Here is a 25,446-nt window from a genome sequence, read left to right on the forward strand (position 1 = left end):
AGATAAATCTCATAATAGAATTAATGGAAATATGACAGCAGACGAAGTGGCTTGTAACAGAGTAAGAAGTATTATGTTACAGAATGCTACCAAAATGTGTAAAGTTATGCTAACTGGATATATGAAAAAGGATGCTTGATAGAATGATAAAGTAAAAGAGGCTATAGAAGAGAAAAAGTGTATATAACAGAATTACTGCTGCAAAAAAAAATAGGTTGATGGAAATGAGTATAGAGACATAAGAAATAGTTTCAATATTTTAGAAGTTAGTGAAAAGGCCTAAATAAGGAGCCTTCCTCAGGGTGAAAGTGGAGCCAACAACTGTGGCAAAGAGTAAGGAACTGGTGAGTAGACCAGTTCCTTGGAACCTCTCAAGATAAGGAAACGACAAGAGATTGCCCACATGTGCTCCGGATGGCTGCTCCTCATGAGGAGACCTCAGGACAGTGGTTTTCCGCAGGTTTAAGCACCAGGAGACAAAGGGATTAGCCATCTTGCTCACAACCATGGTAGAGACTTTTAAAGGACACTAAGTTCACAAACCTCACTTTCTAATCACTCTCGGAAATTGCTTAGTAACCATTTTAAAGCTATTAGAGACCTTTGGACCGACAACTTTGAAAAGTCTTCATTGGGTGAGATTATCTTCACCTCTGGACAAAAGAAAAATAATTATAAGCTTAAGAACTTAAAGAATCTGAAATAAACAGCAAGAAGCTAAATAACATTTTGATATTAGAAATTAGACTGAAGATCCAGATAAATTTGGAAACTTTTACAATAAGATTTTGGAATTAATTATAAAGAACAAACAGCTTCCCATCGAAAATAATTCTGTTTTGGTTTTTGGAAGATCTAACAGAGATAAGTAACTTCATGATTCAAAAACTAGACACTAAAGGGGACTAAAGATTTTAGGTAAAGGGAAAAAATGCAAGCCTATAAAATGCAAAATGTTATAACAATGAAAATACTGAAGGAGATTTTTGAAGAATGGAGTCAGAAATTAGTAGCAACATTATCAACAATGTAAGTAATGTCTGTTTATGGATAGACTATGTCCAAAAGATGTTATTGAAGAAATGACAGATATAGAGCAAATTTTATCTGACAAGATAGAGATGGTATCAAAAATGGATTTACAACTGACAGGCCAAAAGAATGACTTAGAAAAGGATGTTTCACTGGATCTACAAAAGAAATTGGCTGATGTTTTAAAATTCAAAAGGGAAATACAAACGATAAACCAAGAGAGTGACCTGGACAATTTTTTCCTATTGGATATACAAAAGAGGTTTGTTAAAGCTTTGAAGAACTCTGTGCGATGGGACAAAGAAGAAATGAAGTGAAATCAAATCCTATGACAATATTTGAATGAACTAAAGATTAAGACTGTTAGAAGTAAAAGGAAGTTGGTTTATTTGATCCAGGTTAAAACAAGATATGCTGTTATTTCTGGCAACTCTTTATGGACTTTCTGCTGACATCAGTACTGAAAAGATGATGCTTTATGGATTTGTCTATAGATAAGGGATGGAATATAACATGAAGAGATTATTATTTGTAACCTTAGAGAGGATGAAGAGTCACTAAATTTGTTTATTCTTGTTTGATGAAGGTTGGAAGTCAATTCTTTATATATTTCTTTTCTCTTTATTATTCTTACTTTTTTCTTCTCTCCTTTTCTTTTTCCTTGCACTTTTTATCCTTTGTTTCTCTTCTTTTCCTCTAGTTTGTATTAGATTTTATTATTATAATCAAAATTGTTAATAAATTTACATTAAAAATCATACATAAATAATGAAACACTAAAGCAAGTAGATGAAGATGTGCATCCTGGCAGAATATTATACTGAAGATAGGAAAATAGAGAAATGTAAGATGTGCAAATGCTGGTAGAAAGATACTAAGGAGTACGAGGTCTGTAGTGAGGAAATATCATTTGCTGAAATGAGCAAAAACAGATGTCTCTAACAGCTTGTTTGCCCACCTTGTTATATAAAACTAACAGCTGGGTATGTTAGGAGAAATATAAAAATATGTTGAATACAGTGGGAATGAGATACTTAAGAAATGTGCATGGTAAAAATAAGAGCATATGGGTTTGAGAAGGGAAGTAAGCATGATGTGTCTTTCATCTGCTGCAGTAAGTTTCCTTGGCCGACCACTGCATCTACAGTCCTCAGTGGTGCCTGTTTCTTTGTGCTGCTTCAAAAGAGCTTGAACAGCACATCTTGAAACCCCAGTCTGCTTTGAAATTTTTGCCTGGGAGAGACCTTGCTGATGCAGTAGAACTACCTTGTGTCTTGTTGCTGTGCTCAGTCTTGCCATGGTGTATAACCTGTAACATGAAACTACCTTCCACAGCCTCACCTTAGTAGCAGAGTTTGGCTGTTCCTCACCCAGTTTTAAGCCTCCTACACAGCTGTTTCTATTTCAGTTAATGACTGTGTTTCAACCTACATATGAAATTGATGATCATGAGCACCTGCTTGGTATAATTGGTTAATCATACACCTGACTCTAATCCTACAAGATCCCTGACTTTGTGCAAGTGTACAAAGTGTGCAAGTGTAAGAATTGATGCTAGTTTGAAGCCAAAGGGTAGTCACACCAAATATTGATTTGATTTAGATTTCTCTTCTGTTTGCTCATTTTGCATTTTGTAAATTGATAAACATAAACAATTACAATATATATTTTTGAAAGCATTCTTACTTTACAGCATTTTTTCACACCTGCCTAAAACATTTGCATAGTACTGTATATCCCAGAAAAAAGAAATACTTTGGAAGTTATACTATTAACTCACAGACTGTGCCATTAGAATCCAGCCTACCCTACAGAATGTTACTTAGAAGAACACTCTAACTTACTTAGTTGGACTTATTTCCAAATAAATATGAATGGAATCAGTTTTACAGATGTAAGAAGCACAGCAAGCAGACCTCTGCGGGGCTTCAGACTTGATTTGTTGTTTTGGAAATGCAGGAGCATCATTGTGGCACCTCTCTGCAACTCTTTAAAGCAGCTGTGTTTTTGCTATATGATTCCAGGAAAAGGTGCAGCTGATTTAAAGAGTTACAACCAGATGCTACACTGGTGTTCTGCATGCTCCAGAGCATCTTTTTGGAATAGATCCAGATCCATTTGATCAAGTAAGAGAATATGAACATTTCAGTTTATTTCCAATCCTACACCCTTTAAACAGATAGGCTAACTATAAGGTATTTAAACCGTAAAATATTAATTCAGTTTTTAAAATAAACTGTATTACATGGCAGATTTTAAATTTGCAAACATACCTCCCCATGGTTGAAAAAGTAGCATGCCACTGTAAGTAACCCTCCAAATCTGTTCCCACTGTGAGGGGAGAGAAAGGGGAGAAGAAAGAAATGTAATAAATTTTCTTTTTCACACAAGCTTCAGTGACAAAATAAAAATACTTTTAATTTTATGAATGATAATCTGCTCTAAAATGCCAGATAAATAAAAAATATTAGGAATATGCATTTATTCAGATTATGAAGTAGAAAAGATGTTTCAGGAGTGGCAGCTGGGGTTTCAGCACCTGCTGGTACCTTCTTAAAGAAGATGCACTTTTTCCTAGATTCAAAAGTAGTCTTGTGGTCCCAGTGGGTATGATATACCCTGTTACTGTCCCCTAATTCAAACATGTATTTTCCTGGCTACCATATGACCCCATGAAAAGGTGCAGCTTATTTAAGGAGACACCAACAGGTGCAGCAAGCACCTTTTCCACTTCAGATCCAAACAGCTACTCATCCCTAGAAGTATAATGCTTCCCAACTCATCCATTATTAGGTTTCCTGGGGTTGAGATCAGTCTCCAAACATCAGTTCTCCCTGTACACGCTTACCTGAACAGATCAGAGTGGCACTGAACTTTATACACTTCTTCTTTTATGGTTAGACTTAAAAAGGAAATCTGAGTTTTTTGTATACCTGATTATTCCTCTGGATTTTGAAACCATGTTAGTGAACTGTCCAAGGAGATATAGATATTCAAACAACTGGAAGCTTATAAATTACCATATTTTTCCAACTATAAGACAATACTTTTTTCTAAAATCCTTACGCTAAAAATTGAAGGGCGTCTTATTCAAGGAAGTAAGCTGAGGAGAGAACCGCGCGGTTGCAAAACTGCCCATACTTTGTCTCTGCAAACAGGCTTCCTCCTATTTCTAGCCTCCAAACACGAGTGAAATAGCTTGACTCTGCAAACAGGCTTCCTCCAATCATGAGTGAAACTGCCCATACTGCCTCTGCAAACAGACTTCCTCCAATCACAAGCCTTATGTAACTGACATCAGCTGATGCTGAACAAACCAATTAGAGGAAGTCTGTTTGCAGAGACAAGCTATTGGCAGTTTCACTCGTGATTGAATGTAATCAGTTATGCAAAAGAGCATGGAAATAGAGCTGCAGAGAGACGGTTTGGACCTCCTCCCACCGAGTGTATCAGGTAAATGTTACCTAATTACTAAATAAAAATGTGTTCTGCACTATCTTTAAAATATTGATTTCTTAATTTTGGGTTGGAAAAGTGGGGGTCGTCTTGTACATGTGGCCATCTTATTGACAGAAAAATATGGTAATTTCAGGTAGTAATTGTTCAAAGTTACAAAGGGGCTGACTGAGTGGTAGTTACGATTGGTCCTCGAAGTTTCGGCCATCTCAGCACCCTTGCAAGCATGCAATCGTGATCTGGGAGCTTGGCAAGCAGCTCACGCATACAATGGCTGCAGTGTCCCACGGTCACATCATCACTATTTGCGACCTTCCCTGCTGGCTTCCCACAAGCTGAGTCAATGGGGAAGCTGGCACAGAAGTTCTCAAGTCACTTGGGTAAATCTCTCCCACCCACACACCCTCCCCTAGCCCATCTGTGCTTGTGCTGCACCTCACCGGCCGCCGGTATGCCCTTGAGCACTCCCCCTCCTGGAAGCAGCCACCCCGCTGCACTGGCACACCTCCCCAGCCACTCGCACACTCTCCCCAAGCCACATTGTGCTCACGCTGCTCCTCCCTGGCCACCCATGCACCCTCCCTGAGCCTTGCTGCACTCACGCCACATCTCACTGGCCACCCATGTACCTGCATGCAGCCTCCCCTGCCAGGCAGCCGCCACCCAAGTGCTGCCACATTCACACTGCACCTCCCCAGCCACCTATGCACCCCCATGCTCCCTCTCCCATCCAGCAGCAGCCACTTACCTGCCTACCAGGCTCCTAGCAAGCCACCTGGGACTTACAACTTTCTGCTGGCTTCCCAACTGACTTTGGTTGTTGGAAGCCGGCAGGAAGTTGCAAGGAGGTCCTTTCTTAATGACCTTCAAACGATGTCAACGGGAACTGCAGGGATTGCTGTTGCTAAGTGATGCAGTCACATGACATCACGTTTTACAGCTGCATCACTTAGTAATGGAAATTCCAGTCCCAATTACCATCATTAACTGGGAAATACCTGTACTTTCTACATGTGAATAGAACAAGAATATTCTTGAAATATGCCACAGTATCATCATCTATTTGTAAAGCTGTAATGATTTTCACAAACCTGGAACACCAGTTTATAAAGTGCAAGTAAGAAAAATGAGGGGAAGTTTGAATTCCTGTATATCATAGTTTCTTGATGGTCCACAACACTATTTTCTGCACAATGCATTTATTCCTACATATTCTAGTAAGTAAGCTAATTTTTAATCCATGATTTCAAAGAATTAGATCTTTATTTACAGATTGGGTTAAGTTAATTTTTTTCTGTCACATACAATGGTAAAATCTGAGGTCACATGCTGAACCTAAATGCAGATAGATTTAAGACTGTCAACAGGAAATACTTTATGAATAATTTGCTGCCAGCAGTTGTTGGCCACTGTACGATGGAGAATACTAGACAACAAGGGCTTATAATTTGTTCAGCAAGGCTTTCTTACATTCTTAAAATAAACTAAAAATAGTTCTCACTATTATTCCCTATCTCCCATTCTTTCATGCACATATGCAATATATATTGCGGTCATGCTGCATTTTGAAGTAGGACCTGTTGTCTCATCCTGAAATAGCTAAAAGCTGCAACAGATCTGATGTGGTAACTTCTGAGAGGATGGAAGTAAATGATGGTGTGGCTCCCAATGGCACAGATACAATGCAACACTATTTGTTGGTAACAGATTCTATTTTTATTTAAGCTAGATTCTGTTTGCTGGTTCTTATTCACCTCTGCCTCAATTCACCAAGAAAAGACTTGATGTCCTAAAAGCATTTACATAAGCTAGGGAAGGTATCAAGTATTGTCACAAGACAAGAAGTTTAGGACCCTATCTGACTCATGAAAATTATATAGCATGAGTTTTGTAGGGTTTTTTGCTTTTATTTTGTCTTTTTCAGCCTTGAAGACTGTTGCTTGCTTCTTCCAGTTTATAGAAGAGTTCTGGGTAATATGTATATAAAAAAATACAGTTCTTTTCATAGGTATTGAACTGATTAATCTTATTTGTGGTCCTCTAAAGATGCTAATAGTCTTCATTCATATTAAGTTGTACTTCTTTTAAGTTTCTTTCTTTATGAAATTGTATGCTTCCAAAACCAAACTGTTTTTGGAAAACAACAAAAGCAGTATAGAGATACTGTGTTTTCAAAACTATCATAGTTTCAAATTAATAATTAATCTCTCAAAAAATCAAACCAGTTGTTTTTCAAATACTGCCACCTAGGGGATAATTAGAAGCATCATAAAAAAAACCCAGGAAATTTATGGTGCTTATTGCACAATTAAAGAAATAAATTGCATTTATAGCGCATATGTTAAATCTAAGTATATAAATGGCAGTTAGGTATTTTGGTGTTAAATTTGTATTTTACAAATATGTCTTTCTATCATTAGATAAAATTTACAGAATACAAATTTAACAATTTTGGTTCAAAAAGAGAAAAAACATGCTTTTTTCCCCCCAACAAACCAAATAGCAAGCTCTAAACTTCAAGAGGCATACAACATTTTAGAATATTTATAATGTTATCATTCCTAAATCCAGGTATATGTTGAAGCTTTTAAATATGTTTAGCAATTAAACTGCTGAAGTTTTCAAATATGTGAAAAGTTTAGTCAATTATGATAAATTACCCAAATACAAGAGGAAAGGAACTTGTGTAATTTAAAACTATAAATGAACAAACTTGATATACTTTTAGACATATACTAAGGAGGTGGTAGTTTTCACCTACCACCTCGACCCAGAAAATATTAATACTTCTATTGCATAAGAGCAAAGTGAAAAATGTAACTAGATATATTATGAAAAGCCATACACAATAGGCCTTCAGTATCAAGAATCATTTTTTAAAAAAAGATAGATGTGTGGACTTTCTTTCTGTAGCGTTAAATTTTAGCCTCAGTTAGTGCAACTGTCTGAATGAAAGTCTCTATTATAGTCACATATTAGAATCATGACCTACAATTCAGAAGCAAAAGAATGAATTTCTGAGTTTTCATTGTTGACTCTAATGCATATTTTTGATATAAACGTGTCCTGACAGTAATTTTAGCCTGACCACCCCTGGGACTTTAGGCAAATATAAACTTCCATCATAACTATACAAATATGAAACCACAGGTTATTTAGCACACTTCAAAACACTTACACAGAAGGTACAATTACCTATGAGTTACAAGATATATTCTGTTAATTATTTTTATGCAAGTAAAACATATCACATTACAATTTAATCTATATTAAAACATGTTAGTGTTGTGCTTTCAAGCTTGAAACACCATGTTTTCAGTTCAAAAGAGAATGTTCTGCTCTTACCAATGCTTGATGTTATTCTAATCATTCAAGTGGTTCAACCTCAAAATGACTCTGTATAGTATAACAGTTAGAACAGCATCAGAATACTTGCCAACTAAGTTGGAATAATTTGCTTTGAATTTGAAACAACTGCTTTGAATTTGAAATAGTGTGCTTCAAGTTCAAAATGTTTCAAACTCCCTTGTTATTTCCTATCTGAAGAATACCTACATGCAGAAATGTTCAACTACAAGTAGTCCTCGCTTAACTACCCTAATTGGGACCAACAACAGCAAAGTGGTTGCTAAGTAGAAAATCACATGACTGTGACTGTGCTTTTTGGCTGGAAAGAAACAAGACTACTCAGTTTCACACCTTCAGCTTTTGTTTGCCTCCTAATTACTACCCTGCCCTTTGTAATGCTGAAGTGCCTGCTTATTGTCTTGTACACAATGAAAGCAATGTGTTGGAGCCATAGCCTGGGGCTGGGAGCCAGGCATGCTACACAAACAAGTTACTCTCCTGAAATCTCTTTGTCTCCAATCTCTCTGCTCTGGGCGCAGGGGAGGGGGGAAAAAAGCAATGTCTGTAGGCAATCTTTCCTTTGCCTGACACTTTCCTGCTACAAGTGCAATCACACTGCTTTCAATGTGTAGAAGAGAAAACAGCTTACTATCCCTCTCTCAAATCTCTCTGCTCTGCAAGTGTGATGGAATGGAATTATGAAGGCCAGGCTCAGGGAGATAAGCGTTTTCTTAGATCACCGAAAGAGCGTGGGAACTACAAGAGGATGAGGCTGGCACCTCCCTGAGGAATTCACGGTGTTGTGGCTGGCTGGCTGGCTTGGGAGCTGGGGTTTCAGTCTGGGAAGATTCTTGCTAGAGGTTGTAGCTAATAAACAGAGCTGAACTGATTTTGCATTGTCTCTTGGAGTTTCTTGGGTTAAACCTGACAGCAAGGGAGGAAAGAAAGAAGAAACCACAGGTCAGGCACAGGACAATGCATACTGACTATAATGGCAATCACATGACAGAGGGATGCTGTGAAGGTCAAAAATGGTCATAAATGGGCCATAAAGTTATTTTTTCAGTACTGTTGTAACTTCAAACGGATGCTGAACAAATGGTCAGTAAGCAAGAACTACCTATATGTGAATGAGTCTACCAACAGAAAAGATAGTGCTGAGAATGGTTTAAGGGGTACAGAGTTTTTAGGGGAGGGTGAATGTGGCTTAATCAAAAAGAGATAATGAACTGTAATAACTGAACTACAAAGAGAAATGCAAGAATAATGCAGGTATATTCTCGAATACTATAAAAACTATTGAACTTTTTTTTACTTAGTCCCATGATACTTTTTCTACTATGAGCAGAATTGTTTCAACATACTTATTAAATACCAAGCAGTAAAAATGTCACTCAGACTTAAAGAAAATAAAGAGACATGTTTTTCATTTGATAAAAAAAGGACCGAAATTTGGGTTAATATCTTAGAGCTTAATTAAACTGATATTTAATGAAATAATTATGATCAAAAACAGTAATAATGTGACAGCTCTGAGTCAAACCAAATAACAAAAAGTAAAGTGCTAGTGTGAAAGGATTATCAAATCATGTTAAAAGGTAGTAATATTTTGCTTTTGTATTATTTTTTTATCTTGAAATGACAAGGAGTTATATGCAAAAGTGTCTGTCTACTGCAGAACAGTATTTGTCACTAGGTAAAATCTTCTTCTCACCTTCACCTGCACATGTGCAAATATGCTCTGGGAAGTTGGCAACACACTGCAGAAAAAAATTGAGATGTATGCCATTGATGAGTGATAAAAAAAAAAAGAGAAGTCCCACTGCATCAGCAGAAATGTCATTAACTCCACAATCGTAACCTCCTATATAATAGCCAGCTGAACTTTAATAAGACAGAGGTGTATCTTTATGGGTAGAAGGAGCAATCACTGTGGAGATAGTTCTAAAGGCAAATAACTTTGAAGACAGAAAGATACAGCTGATAGAAGACATTACAATAAGAGTGTTAAGGGCCAGAATGCAGATTAGACTGCCTTGGATTCTTATCCTCTCCATTTCTCTGAACAGCTCAAGATCATGTCCCACACAAGACTGGAACTGGTATTATAAATTTGCCTTTCATTGCAATTACTGGGGGAGAAAAGACAAATATTCGCCATAAAAAAATAAGAAAAACACATTCTGTCTTAGCCTATGAGCTAGAAATTCTGTGGGTGAATCAATACATCTGTGAAAATATTTTCCTCAGCCCCACAATTTTCTGACAGCAAACTGCCCCACACAAATTAAATTGAAGAATTGTGAAAAATATGTTCCACAAACTCCGGCATCCTCAAGTAGCTTAAAGTTTGGTGTATGAATTTTCACATTTAGTGCATATTTAATGAAGTGCAGAATAATTACAATTATCCATTTATCAAACAAACCTTTTTTATCATGTCATCTTACCTTAGGTATGTGCCATATAAGAAGAAAACTGACACCATTAATCCATTCAGAAGAAATATCATAGCCACGTAAAAAGAAGCAGGATCTCCTAATCCTATCAAATAGCAATTCACATTAAAATAAAATGCTTCATGTTTTGATTTTTAAATAAAGTTCCATTGTGCAAAAAATGCTGCATATATCAATATATCTTGTATAATTAAATTTTGCTTATGATTAAGTTTGCATTATTTAAGTTATCTATTTAACAGGTTTATACAACACTTTCAAAGAAAACTTCACAAAACAACTTACTAAAGGTATGACTGAAATGAAAAATTTGCTTTATTCCATGCACAAAACACATCTAGTATGGCTTGTGGGCTCTACCAGATCTGGCTGTATTATGATCTGGCCATACCAAAATCTGAAGCCTCTTGATTTTCTGGATTTTGGCCAAGATGAATTCTAGACTTGACTTGTTCAATGAATAGGAAAAGACTGTTGTTCCTTGCCACTTTCTTTCTGCCTCCACATGTCCTATGTGCCAGCCCATCCACCAATTATCCCTCATCCCTCCCTCCTTTTGCTTTTGCCATCATGCTTAAATTAAAATGCAGCATAACCAACCAGCCTACTTGCCCTTTATTCCAATTGTCTTAGTGCCTTCCTTCTCTTTCCTTTGCTGCCATCTTTGTATTTTCCCCACTGTTTCTCCATCTTGGAACAGCTGTGTGTATGAAACTATTCAGCATTAATTAATTCTATATAATAAACCAGTAAAAGTGGGTGACAGAAAATAGGATTTTTTTAGAAAACAAATGTCTCTTCCTTTAGAGGAAGATAATGCTTGAAAAGCTTCATTATGACGATTGGGGGAGGAAATGCCACTTCAACTGGAATATGAGGGATTAGTTAGCTAGCAGGACAGTCTTTGTAGTAAAAGAATATAAGAAAACACTGAGAACTCTGAAGATGTATTTGGCTGTTTCATATCATATCAGTACCCCCCCAAGTGATGGATTTTGTCTTTTCCTTTAGAATGCTTTCAGTCTAACAACATTTGGAAGTCTTTTGCCTAGTCATATGGACAAAAACAAGCATAACTGAGATAGCTATACACAGAAATATTTATTATGGCCAAAGGCCAGCTTTTTAAAATATTTGCAAAATGTAGAGTACAAATAGTAATGCAAACTAAAATAAAATAAATCAGATGGTAATCTAAAGGCAATGGAAGGTTATGCACTACAGCTAGTGAGAAGATGGATTACTAGTTTTACTGGAGTCCCAGTTAAGTGGCATCATGCAAAATTTAGCTATGATATAGATAGTAGTAAGCTGCCAATTGAAAAATAAGAGGAAACAAGAATTTACCTGATGACCTGGAAAGTTTACTAAAATGGCATGAGCTTACTACATTAATCCCCATAAAATTCACAAAAAAAGCAAGATATCACCAAACCATTTTGACTGTCCTGAGACATACCCTCCTCATAAGGGTTCCTAGTAAATCTGCCTTCCAATAAAGCAAAACAGGAGAACTTAAAGTGAGCCTGAGAGAAGGTTCTGTGATGGCTGGATAATTCCAAGTAAGTAAGATTTAGCCAGCTGTACACTTGGATTTAATCTCCTGGAACAAATATCCTTAAAGTCTAGATTTAACTCATTTTGCCATCCAACATTTAGGACTCAATGTTTAAGAAGCACTTAGCTTGATCAATCAACAGACAGCAAAAGCTCCAGAGAGGAGTCATAGGTTAGCAGTTTATCTGATCGCATCTTCTTCCAGACCAATTAAATGTATTAAAAATGATTAGGGGAAGCCAACCTACTGGGCAAAAAGTCAAGCTTTAGCCAGAAATAAAACACTGCCAGCAAAGCAGAAGTCTTTCTATTGCATAAACCTGCCATTATAATATGCAGCCTGCAAATCCTCACATTCACAGCCAGCAAGCTGAAATCATCTTATCTGTTAGCCAGTCTATATGAATACACATATCCTGAGCAGAGATGGCCTCTATCACATACACAAAAGAAGATTCCCCCAGTCTCTTCCTCTTGGAGTTAGAAAATTTGCATCATTTTAAAACTGAGGAGAATTTGAAGAGATAATCGAGGAAGAATCTATGGACTAAGGCTGGGATAAAAGGGATTTACCATCCTCCAAAAAAGTTTCTGATTAAAGTGTGGAGTTTCCAGGAATCTATGGGAAGGCCAAATAAATAAGGACTTTTGCTTCAGAAAAACATTATCTCTATGGAGATTGGAAAAAGTCTAACCAGGAAACTGCACTAGATTCTTGGTTGTGCATGTGTGTGTGTGTGTGGTACAAGTCAAGCTTTCTTGTTTCTTGTACTTATTCTTTTGTATTAAGAGAGAATTGTATTAATATTTCATTTCAGGCTATGTCTAAGATTTATTTTTTTCTTTATTAATTTCTTATGAACTGTAAGATAATTTGGAAGCCATCTTAAATTCACTGTTAGCAAACTAGCACCATCTTGTGGCCTGCCTGGAACACTATATGTACTTTTGTAAACTTTTAAAGTAAAAATAGGTTGTATGTGCCTTATCAGGGGATGGGAGGCCAAATGACGTACCCACTGTAAGATACATGATCACAGTGGTAACTACGACACCACTAACTCAAGGCAGGAAGTGTGGCCAGGTTGTGAAGATGCAGACAGCTTCTGGGATAGGTTTGAGACCTCCAGCCGTTCACCTTATGGGTTTGGGCATAATGCTAAACCAGCTTTCATCTGTAAGGAGGAAGATCACACTTAAGGATCTGAAATCATTCATGAATTTAAATTGCACTATTTCTAGAAGGGAGTAATTGCGGTATCATTCTATCTGAGCAATGACATTCTTAAAGGTGGCTTAGCCCATGTTAAAATAGCTGCAGTCCTTCTCTGTAATATCAGTATTGCATTTTCCACTTGAGCCTTCTTCTTATCTGAGGTAGGGAATACATCTCCCAGATATCTAAAATAGTTAGTTTGCTCAGTGAAAATATTATATAGCCTATAAACAAAGACAGCTGTGGATTAGTTATTTTGGGGGGGGGGATCTGTTTTTTGCATTGTCACTACTTAACATAGCTCTCTGTATCTATCTTATGACTGCAGTTGTTAATCAAACAGTACAAGCACAGCACTGTAAAACAGCTACGCATAATGCAGAGCAATTAATATGAATCCAATTCATGGTGCACTTTACTTTTTGCTATTTCATCACTTAAGAAATTATACTTTCATATATTGATATAATATATAATATAAAGGGGAAAGGCTAGGGATTCAGAGGTATATATTATTTCACTGATTCAAAAGAATGCCTATTATAGCTGTTAATGTGTAATAATCGATATGGCAAAACAACTTGGATTTGCTGGCTACCATACCACACTTTAGATTAAATGTAAGAAAGAGGAGGACCTCACACCTTTACAGAACATCTCTTGTGCCAACTTTTCCCTTTAGTGGGCTAATTTTTAAATGAATAAATACAGGAAGTAAGGTTGCTGGGTCAGTTGCTGATATGTCTGCAATTCAGTCTATTCTGTTCAGTCTATTGCAGATAAAATCTGCAAGACAGCAAACACATCAATGTGAAATATACTACACACACACACACACACACACATACACACACACAGTCAGGACCAGAAATATTGGAACAAGGATAACTGTTTTGGCATTTGGCCAATTATCAGGGGATGGGAGGCCAGAAGTGGGATGTTCTTCAATGGCCAAGTCAGTCACCTGATCTCAACCCAATAGAGCATGCTTTTCGCTTACTGAAGACAAGACTGAAGGCAGAAAGATCCACAAACAAGCACCAGCTGAAGGCAGCTGCAGTTAAGGCCTGGCAAAGCATCTTGAAGGAAGAAACTCAGCATTTGTCCATGGGTTCCAGACTTCAGGCAGTCATTGACTGCAAAGGATTTTCATCCAGGTATTAAAGGCGATCCTTATGTTTGTCATGATGTTGGTTTGTTCTATTACTTATGAGCCACCAACGATGGGTGTGTGAGTATGCCACTGGCTGTACTTCCTAAATGGTTAATGTCCCACTTTTGTCAAACCCCTTGAATTATAGCTGAAAGTCCTAACTTCGCTCCCATCTGGGTGTGTTTCCTTTCAACTTCAATGTTGAGTGACTTATGCTTTGCTCTCATTTAATTTTGTTTAAAATTAGAATACTTAAAAAGTAAAAGGTCAAATAGGAAAAAGCCTAATAGGTTCTACAGAAGGCTGCCCATTGACACATGAGTATTTAGTGTGATGCTGCTTGGACTCAAATCTATATATTCTACTTTCCTTGGTCATACACATTGTGTTTTTATAACTTTAGGTTTCTAAATTATTTATATATCTATATCTATCAATTACATTATTTTCTTTTAACAAGTTATTATCAAGTGTTGTTTATCCTTTCTGAAAATAAGGTATCTATACTAAGACTTCTGCAATATGCACAAATTATTAAAATGTTAATTGATGATGAACTAAATCTTTAATCAGTCAATGGATACTGCACAAATTCTAATTCTTAGTAACCTTTAAAAAAGGAATATTTATATTATTTCACATTCCATTTTTGCAATGTTCAAAATGAATAAATAAGTAATACTTGCCTTCACAGCTTTCAACAGGACTCAGACCTTCCCCCCTATTCACAGTCCAACATTTTTGGGTCTGAATGCCAATAAAATTCATTGTCCCTGTATACATGCGGTACCAGCTGGCTAACACAACCTGTGCAGAAAATAGGATTATAATTTCAAAAGAACATTGTCTAAGATTATCTCATCTGTTAAAAGAGCTTATCTGTTGCTATTCATCAGTATCTGAACACTCTAAGATCTTTTTTTTCCTCCCTGAAACTTCATTTTAAGTTTTACTGTATTTTTATAAAATGGTAACTGACACTATACAATAAATAAGTGTACTGTAAAACAAACAAACATATACATATGTTGGCAAGTTTTCGTGTGTTTAACAATGAACTAGATAGCACACTAAATGTTCTGAAGACAATAAAATACTTCTACAAGGTAGCATGAATTCACACTGAAATTTTATTGACAGGTATTTTTCACAGAAATTCTTTCTTTTCTGTGGAGGCATTACATGAAGCCAAGATCTTCTGTTTATAATATTTTCACTTCCCACTTGATAGTCCCTGGATGTCAACAAAATTTATTTTTAAAAGTTACATTCTGTGTTGAAATTATTATTTATTTCAATGAAACGTACGTATCTAATTCTGTAGTAGGCTAATACCTAAAAAAAAATTAAATAAAAAGTGGCTTACCTCTGGATAGAGATTAAATCTTTTCAGTGTGTTTATTACAAGAGGGTATTCAGTTAGATTGTCATTCATAATCATCCAAACTCCACTGTAAAATGATGATGCTTCAACTATAGTCTTGAAATAGGAATAATAAAGACCCTAAAGAGAAGATATTTAAACAATAGTGTTGTATAATTTGTTACAGCAATAAATACAGTAAATAGTGTCTATTAAATTGATTTTACTATTTATAGATCAGAACTAGAATAAACCAAGAATAAAACAAAATACCACAACAAATTATCTGTAATGTAGCATGAAAATCAGCACTTGCTTAGTTAAGGAGTGGAACTAGAACTGGGGAAACCCAAGTTCAAGTCTACACTCAGTCACTGAAGCCAGTCATCAGGTAGTTGCTGTGGAATATATTAGAGAAGAAAGTGCTTCATAAACCATTTGCGCTAATGGAGGAAAGGCAGGGTATGAATCTAAAGAATCAAACAATACATTCCTAACTGGCTTGTACTAGGTGCTGAATTCTTAATCTCCCAAACAGTCCAAATCACTAGCACAAAATAAATTAAATACAATGACTGGACCTACATTTAGCCATTACTAATTTAAATTCCATAAATTCTATTCCAAGCATAACTAAAAATATCTCTTATAGCTAATATAGTTTATTTACTGATACAATTTATTGATACAATTTATTGATACAATTTATTGATACAATTTATAGGCTGCCTGACTTCCAATGACTCTAAGAGGACTAATTAATTCAGTAAAGAGTTAATCTAAACAAGTTGCATTTATCTGAGAATTTACCAACATCAGTAAAAAAATCTGTGACGAGTATTTGCCTTAAAATAGTAGAATAAGAATAAAAAATATTTCTAAATCATCTAAATGACTGCAATATCTTTCTGATTCAAGAAGTAACTTTCATGGTAGTTTGCATTAAAAAACAATCAAAAATAACATAAGTACTATTTGATATCTTTACTGTAAAATTAGGAGGGCTAAAAGTAATAATTTCACTTAAATTATAAGTTCTAACCATTTCAGTTCGAAATGCCATTTCCCGTTCCAGAGTTGAAAGATGAGAAAAGTGACGATCATTTTCAAAGAGAGTTGTTATATGGTACCTATTAAAAAATATACATATTTGGCAATAAATCAGAAGATGGAGCCATTATAGTAAATTAATTATTGTAATTAATTAATTATAGTAAATGAACCCTCAAAATTTACCAGTCTGAAAAAAATTACTAGCCTGAGTTTTTACCCTTGAGTGGGGTTATCAGGGGAAGAATTGTCATATCCCTCTTCCACATGCCCTTAAATTGGGTTGCTGGAGGATGCGCCACCTCTCCTCCAGGAATTACTTGGGTTTTATGCTAGTCACACAGAAATGCAGAATCCTGCCATGGAAGGAATAGAGCATTCTGTTTCTTCCCAGTGAGTCTACTCACCTTCATTACAATCTTTTGCACAATTTTTTATAGCTTAGGTGTACTATAATCCTTCATATAATCTATACAAATTACACTCATATAAGAAAACAAACATAAAATGTACAAAGCATTCAGAGTTGTGCAAGTAATGAGTACATTACTTCTATACTTTTCCTATACTTTAAATGTTTAACATATGAAGTAGTTCTAATCAACATGGAAGTTGCTGTGCCAACTGAATTATATTTGGCTTTAGAAAATAGCTCTAAGCAGTGCTTTCTGGATTAAAATGCAAACCTACAGCATTATGTTTAGAGCTACCAAGATAGTAGCAACAAAGGCATAAGATAAACTAGAAAGCTTTTTGGCTTATCTCTGTGTGAAACAATATGTTTTATTGTTTACTGCTTCAAATATAGGCAGGCAGCAAGATAACAGCCTCTTTTTCCTCCAGAACCCTTCAATTTGCATATTTAACAATCCGTTTGAAAACTGAATGTCTTCCTTGTAATACCTTCCTGTATAGTACAATGAGCTAATGTTATATTAAAGAGACCAAATCAAGTTTGTTATTGTTTACTTCTCTTGAATTATTCTTTTTTAAAAAGAATATAGGGAAATTCTAAAATGGATTGAAGGTCCTGCTCTTTATTTTAAAAAGGATTTATTCCTCTATATGTGAAATGCATGCATTAAACTTTTTCCTGACCTCATTTCTACAGCAACTACAGCTTTTGGCTAATTAGGAGAACCTGCATACTTTATACTTCTAATGAAACAATGGAGTCCATAAACAATATTAGACAACCCATGACCTGTTGAGTCATCGTTTCAGAGATATTTCCTTACCTAAACAGAGAAACAGAATGACCAAGGGCAAAAAAGCAGTGGGAGTGGGAGTGACTTAAAACTTGCTGCCAGCTTCCCCACTGACTTTCCTTGTGGGAAGCTCGAAGATGTCAGTCATCTTCCTTCCTTCCTTCCTTCCTTCCTTCCTTCCTTCCTTCCTTCCTTCCTTCCTTCCTTCCTTCCTTCCTTCCTTCCTTCCTTCCTCCCTCCCTCCCTCCCTCCCTCCCTCCCTCCCTCCCTGGCCTACGCCATTTGCCCTCCCCTCACAACCCTCTGCAGAGCCCCTGTGAAACCTCCTCCTCCTCGACTGACCTGCAAAACTGCCTGTCACTTTGCTGGGGGGAGGTGAAACAAAGGGAGCCGTGGACTGTGAGGAAAACTGCACCCCCGCTCGCCATTCCAGCGGGTCCCCAAGGGCCCTCTTGGAGGAGGAAGAGGGTTCACCCATTGACCACCAGTGCCCCCCAGCTAGCCCTAACTTGCCATCAGGCACCCAAGTCGCTCCCTTGTCCTTCCCTCAATGCCCACCACTGTTAAGAGATTTCAAATTTCGGCCTCAGTTCCAAAACAGCCAGTTGATGCTCACCCATCGGGCCTTGCTGCCAGCCGATTGGGCACAGGAGTCAGAGGTGGGAAAGAGGTCAGAGATCCCTTCCTTCCTTCCTTCCTTCCTTCCTTCCTTCCTTCCTTCCTTCCTTCCTTCCTTCCTTCCTCCCTCCCTCCCTCCCTCCCTCCCTCCCCCTTCCTTCCTTCCTTCCTTCCATCCCTCTGCCCCTCCCTCCCTCCCTCCCTCCCTCCCTCCTTCCTTCCTTCTTCTCTCCCTCCCTCCTTTTCCACACATAGTATAGGCCTGCACCATTTGCCCTCCCTCACAACCCTCAGGAGAGTCCCAATGAAGCCTCCTCCTTATCTTCCTCCTCAGCTGACCAGCAGAACTGCCTGCCACTTTGCTGGGGGGAGGTGGAACAAAGGGAGCCACAGACCATGAAGAAAACTGCACCCCTCCTCTCTATTCTGGCATGTCCCCAAGGGCTGAAGTGGCCACAAATTCCCCAAAGTTCAATCCCATGGGAGCAATGGGTCCCAGATTTTGGACGCATTCTGTAAGTTAGCCCGTTTGAAGTACCTTCGTTCAAAAATTGTTGCCCTATGTTGCCCAATTTGGCTAATTTAAGGCTACAGACATGAGAGTTTTAGGCAGATAGGCAGAATCCAGCCTATAAGTTTATCAGGGAAGGGTCCAGCTCCCTGAGGTTCATAAACAGCCAATCCTGAGAGAGAAAGACTGAAAATGTGAATGCAAGTTAAAAAATATAGGGTAAAGAGGGGAAGCCTGTTATATGATTGTCCTCAAAAACACAGAGAAAAACTGAACACATATGAACGTCTGCCTAAATCACATACATACAGCTTGAAGGCTGAATGCAACCTTAGGCCAGGTGCAGCATGGAGCTAGTAGTGACCTCCCCACAAATCCACTAATTTATAGTTAATTGCCTCCTTCTCTCTATTGACTGGCACTAGAAAGAACTGTGGATTGGCAGGCTCCAAAGCTATTCCCAGTTCAGTAAGATCTAAATTCATCAGGAAGGATGTTTTACCACCACCACCCCTTTCCCTGCATACTGAGAGGAAGAGAATGCTGAGTGAACATGGGTGGTGTTGGGAGAGCAAAGTCAGTAGGGAAGCCAGCAGGGAAAGTTGCAAGTTGTCCTCCCGCTGCCTTTTCTCTTGAGGAGCCCGCTATGGAGTCCGAGATTCCTGGGATCTCAGACTCCATAGCACCCCCCACCCACCCACACTCCGACCTGCCTGTGGCCTCCGCCAACCTGCCCACAATCCCTAGCACCTGTTTGCAGCACCCACGCACACCCCACACTCCTCACCTAGGACTTCTGCCTCTTCCCACTTAACGACCACACATTCTGGGGTGACAATGGCAACTGAGACTGCTAGGATTGTTAATAAGCGATGCAGTCACGTGACATCACACTTTATGACCACATTGCTTAGCGACGGCAATCCCAGTCCCAACTGGCACTGTAACCCGACGACTACCCGTGGAGGAGGCAGAAGGCCAGTTTGAAAGAGGACGAGGGGAAAGCCCTACCCATCACTGCTTTACAACCTCTGACTTGTGGCGCAGCGGCTTAATGACGCTGAAAGTTGCCGGCCAGAAATGGTTGACGCTTCAGCGGTTCGAGTCCAGCCTTCGCGTTAGCAGGGTGAGCTCCTGTTTCCTCCCCAGTTCCTGTCAACCCAACAGGTCGAAAACTCACATGAGTAGATAAATGGGTACTCTCACTCCGGTGGGAGGAAAAATGCTGGCGGCACCTTGCAAAAAGGAGTTGGGAGCAGTTGCCGGTAAGCGCAAAAAACCATGCGGGCCCGAAAAGGGCACAAAGCAACAGAAACCCACCTCCTGCGCTCGCCAGCTGGGCTCTGCCCTAGGAAGGAAGCTCTGGCAAACCACTTCCAAAAAACAATTGCTTTGAAAACTGCAAGGACTCGTCCAAAGCAGTCACCGTAGAGTCGGTAACAACTGAGTGCGGACCAAAAAAAAAGGGACCTAAGACATAAATTATAGAGATAAAGCCATTGTAACTGGACTTTGATAAAGCATTTTTGTCTGCTAAACATAAACTTACCAGTGAAGGATTCCTGCAACAGCAGCTGTAAAGAAAAATAAAACAGAACATACCAGTTTAATGATTTTTAAATTCATTTTTTAAAATGTAAGCCCAATCCTTAAAGGATGTATATATGTGATGCTGCAAAAACCTAGAATATTTCTCTGCACAAGGCATATTATGTTTTCTATAGAATACTCAGATTGTACATTTTATTAATTTCAGATATATAATTGTACAAGTCAGAGTGAAACAGATCAAATAGATACCTGCATTATTCCATTCATATATTAATTCTTCAAAAGTATTAGGATGCAGTATTTAGGGTACATCTAACAAAAAACTTCTCATGAAGCATATTTTACATTAAAAAAAAGATACACAAGAGTATCAGTGCAACTTCTGCTATAGTGCAGAAGAGGAAACAGCAGGATAGACTCAATACAACTCAACAGTCCATGAGAATGCTGCATCTTATTTTAAAACTTATAGTCCGGGTGTATCTGTGTAATAAAAATATGGAAACTCTCAAATGTATAATTTCTGGATTCATAGCTAAAAAATCTAAGGTTAATACCAACAATCATTATCCTTAAACTACTGTCTTTACTTCTAAGAATTCCAAATATAAATGCAAATATGTACAGTTTATTAATGAAATATGTAGGCTTTTATATCACTTGAAAAACTGAATGCTTATTTTGTCATATATTAGACCCTTAACAACAAGATTAAGACAAAGGTGCCATAAATCTCATTGTATTTTTCTGCAAGAGACTAACTCAGCTACCATGTGAAAATATTTTACAGCTTTTGTAAGAAATATCCTTAACTTTATATACCCAAGTAATCTACTTGCATTATCTCTGTGGAACCAACAGGGTATCAACATCTGAATCTCAGTGTGCAATCTTATATACTCTAATCTGGGAGTAAATCCAAATGAAGTACGTAAGAGTTACCTGTAAGAATGTATTATTAGAAAATAAGAACTGCAAAATTCTCACCCATTATAAGTGTAAGCCATATTTTGCTATCTGTTCTTGTAATAAAGACTCCTGTTTCTCTCAGAACATCTATTAAAAAAGAAAATAAGCATAATTAACATATTATCATTCAACAGAATTTATAAAATGTATTTTAAAAGATTGTTCTGGCAAAAAGGGTTACTTTATCTAAAAAGCTGCTTTATAATGTTTTTGCTTCCTCATATTGAATCTGGTATTCCTCAGTAATACCAAAACTGAGTTACTATATGTAGAGTCCAAATTTTGTTAACATTAATAATAACAACACATTTTTTCAGTAGGATGATATATACTTAAAGAGTTGGGAGCAGATTTAGCTTATGTTTAAATAGGATACAAAAGCAGACTTTCCTGGACTCTTCCTCCCATTACAATGCTTCCAGCCCTCCCTTCCTTCTCAAATGCTATACTGAGAGTTGAGAAAACTCTCCTAAATGGGATAGTCTATGTGGTATGGGAGAAGACTAGGCAATAATATGCTGTTAATGGAAAGGGCCTCCTCCCATTTTCTCCCTTCCTATCACAACACAACCTACTCCTGGAATATGTGGACACCAATGTGCCCGAAGCTCTTAGTGCCCATTTGGCTTCCTGCCTGCAATTGACTTTTTAGATCTTTCAAAAATTATTTTAATTAAAAGAGGGAGAGTGTAAAGGAATTAGAGATTTCCTTGGTGAAGGAATGGATGATCTGTAAAGGGAGAAGAAATGGCAACTCAGTCCTGGGAAAATGGAAACTGTAAGAAAAAAACTCAAAAATAACCCCACTTTGATACTATTTGGTATGAGCTAGGGCAGAGCAAAACTCTGATAGGCTTTCAAGATTCAAAATTCTGGTATTGTACCCTAGAAAAATAAAGCAGCATTCCTGCATTCATTCATTCATTCATTCATTCATTCATTCATTCATTGTTAAACTTGTATGCTGCCCATCTCCCCCAGTGGGTGACTCTGGGCGGCTCACAATAACAAAAAAAGGAAAAAACACCAATCCCTCCAACGATGGCTAAAATCCATAAATAATTAAAATAGAAACATACATTAAAAATGTCCTAACCCCCCCCCCCTGTAAATTTTAGCCCTAAACCCTTCAAGATGCTGGGGAAGGAACCAAACCCATCACCCCAGCCATCTCCACAGATGCGAGCCCCCATCCGGCCCCCAGGCCTTCTGGCAGAGCCAGGATTTAACTCCTTTTCTGAAGGCCATGAGGGAGGGGGCACACCGGGCCTCGGGAGGCAAGATGTTCCATAGGGCGGGAGCCACAGCAGAAAAGGCCCTCTACCACTTTGATATTTTTATTATCAGTTCTAAGGCTGCTTGTTGTACCTGTTGTCATTAGTTTGATATTCTTTGTATTTAATTTTAATCCCATTTTCTTTCACTGTCTCCTTGACTTTTATTACTAGGGCTTGCAGATCCTCTGCATTTTCAGCTATCAAAGTATTGTCACTAGAACAGCACTGGTTGTTGATGTTTCTTTCTCCAACTTTAAAACCATGCTTGTCTTCTTCCAATCCATCTTCCCTTAATATATATTCAGCATATAGGTTGAATAAAGGGGAGCATATATAGCCTTGTCTGAATCTTTTGCCAACCTGGAGCCAGTCTGCTTCACCACAGTTCATACTGTAGCTTCCTGACTTGTGTATAGGTTTCACATGAGGACAATGAAATGCTCTGGGATTCCCATTTTTCTAAGCATATTCTACAGTATGACATGATCTGCATAATCAAAGGCCTTTCTATAGCAACTTCTATTTGGTATTTGCTGGTAGATGGGGTAGATGGGGTGCAGGAAATATATGGTGTATTGATAGGAATGCTTGCCAAAAGTGAAAGTGTCTGCATCTAACAGCATTGTACTGTCCACTTTGTTATATGAAAGTGAGAGTTGGGTATGTAAGAAAAAATATGAAAGTACACTGAATGCAGTGGGAATGTGTTACTCAAGAAGGGAGTATGATAAAACAAAAGGTGAGAGGTAACAAATGAAATATGGATTAATGAATAGGTAACAAATGAAATATGGATTAAATACAAAAGTGAATGGCAAGTATGAAAATATACAAGGTGGTTTACAGAGAGAATGAATGAGGATCAAATAGCTAAACAAATGTATGAAAGAATAATGAATGACTGAGAGGAAGGAGATGACAAGAAATTCATGCTGGATGGAGTTGATGAGATTTTCAAAGAGGTTTCATTTAGGAAACAAAAGGCAATATATGAATCAGGGTATAGATGAAGTGGAAGCAAGGATGATTTGCAAAGACAAAAAGTAATGGAAAGGTACAATGAATGGTATTGGTGAAAACTAGCCTATTAGATAACCCCTTGTTTATCTTCCACCTTTAATCTCTTTTGCTCACTTCTTCCTCTTTGCCTGCATCCTGCATACCATCGCTTACCCAAAAGTGAATACTGTAGTGTAATAGGTATGCCTGCACGTAAAATAAAACTAATCAATTTCATTTTTATCCTTAAAGTTTATGTACAACAGCATGGTCTTCCCACCATCCCTTCTATTCTCACAATCAGGAGTCCAGGACCACCAAAAAGCAAGGTTTGGGCAGGGGGAGGGCGGGAAATCCCCTATTCAACATTCTTTTCATTTGGTCAAACATATGAAAAGTATTTTGATAAAATCCCGCCCCACCCCCTGGGGGCAAACCAACGACGTTTTGTGTAACTTCCTACTGATGGAGGCGCCAACAGCAATCAGAAACTTCTACGGACTGACTTCCAGGGAGTCCCGAGAAAGCGCGCGGTGCAGTCTGATCCTCACATCCACACAAACGAATGACTCGCAAGGAAGCACCACTAGCCTGCAGCCCACCCTCACGTGGGAAGAAGTTCCACCAAGCTCGGTTCCTCTCGCCTATTCCGACAGGCAAAGATCGGGCTGCAGGAAGTACATCTGACTGAGCCAGGGCTCCCGCAGCAGAGTCAGCCCTTCCCTCCGTTCTTGGTTCTCCACTCCAGGCCCTCCGACCCCCCACCCGAACGGTCTCTCACCGCGCAGCCAGTCTTGCCACTCGCCGAATTCGTGAGCCAAGTGGTCCCGCTTCTCTTGCCTCTGATAGTCGCTTTTGGCCCCTTTCCTGCCCGGTCCTCCCCTCTTCATTGCGTGGGGAGAGGCCCCACCGGGAAGATTCCTCCCCAGCGACTGTTGCAGCCCACGGAGCAAGAAGACAGCGGCGGACGGCTCGCTCACGGCGTCTTGGCTGGCGCTACGCTCGGGCTCCCTGTCTCCGCTCCGGCCCTGCTGCTTCTCTTCCTGAGGTGGCAAGCGCGGAGGAGAAGGAGGAGCTCGCCTGCCGCGGCTGTTGCCCCCGCCACTGGCGGGATTGAGAGGCGGCGACTCCTTGCCTCCGCCTCGCCTAGGCCGGCCCGTTCTCCTCATTGCCCCGAAGCAAAGGACGGGCAGCCAGGCCCCAAAGGGGCAGGTGGGCGGAAACGGAGGCGGGGTAGCCCACTGATGCTGGGCTTCGGGCTGAGCTGAGTGGGCTGGGTCGCTCCTCCCCCGCCGAGAGCGCCGACGGTTGTCGTGGACGCGAGAAGGTAACGGCCGAGAGAAGAAACGGCGCGCGCTGACAACTGTCAGCCGGAGCACGCGCCCAGTCCTCGCCGTAGTGGTGACGCCCCTCCCGCGCATCCCTTTCGTTCCTTTGCAGCTGCAGTCGCGTCCCAAACTATTGCTTGCTTTGAAAAACGAGAGTCTGGCTATCGATTTTGAGGCAAATATGCACGACGAAAGCCCTCTTTTCAGTGCGGAATAAAGAGTGCCCCCCCCCCCAGTTCTGGGGTAAGAGAGTTTTCCTCACAACAGGAATCCCCGTCCTTTGGGGCCTTATGGGGTCACTTAGCCTTTTCCGAACAAAATGGCTGCTTGGGTACGATACCCATTCACAAA

The 25,446-nt window shown here is 38.8% G+C and overlaps 1 protein-coding gene across 4 annotated transcripts in view; it reads right to left on the reverse strand.

The window, feature by feature from the left end:
- DPY19L1 (dpy-19 like C-mannosyltransferase 1) overlaps positions 1–25,023 on the reverse strand; it is a 60,191-nt gene extending 35,168 nt beyond the window's left edge. For 2 of the 4 annotated variants that reach the window (XM_088149974.1, XM_088149972.1), the window contains exons 1-8: positions 24,549–25,017; positions 21,510–21,578; positions 20,521–20,545; positions 16,627–16,714; positions 15,588–15,725; positions 14,908–15,028; positions 10,287–10,380; positions 3,306–3,363 (exon numbers count right to left, since the gene is read on the reverse strand). In XM_088149974.1, coding sequence (XP_088006100.1) covers positions 3,306–3,363; positions 10,287–10,380; positions 14,908–15,028; positions 15,588–15,725; positions 16,627–16,714; positions 20,521–20,545; positions 21,510–21,578; positions 24,549–24,936 — 981 coding nt within the window. In that variant the 5' untranslated portion in view covers positions 24,937–25,017. Of the gene's footprint in view, positions 1–3,305; positions 3,364–10,286; positions 10,381–14,907; positions 15,029–15,587; positions 15,726–16,626; positions 16,715–20,520; positions 20,546–21,509; positions 21,579–24,548 lie in introns of all 4 variants that reach the window. The other 2 variants (XR_015797722.1, XM_088149973.1) reach the window with 2 other exon arrangements.
- Between the last annotated feature and the right edge of the window lie 423 nt (positions 25,024–25,446).

This window comes from Python bivittatus, unplaced genomic scaffold (assembly GCF_059951505.1).
Source record: "Python bivittatus isolate LINGU-HERP-01145 unplaced genomic scaffold, Pbiv_v1 ctg000610_np1212, whole genome shotgun sequence".
Classification (NCBI taxonomy): Eukaryota; Metazoa; Chordata; class Lepidosauria; order Squamata; family Pythonidae; genus Python; species Python bivittatus.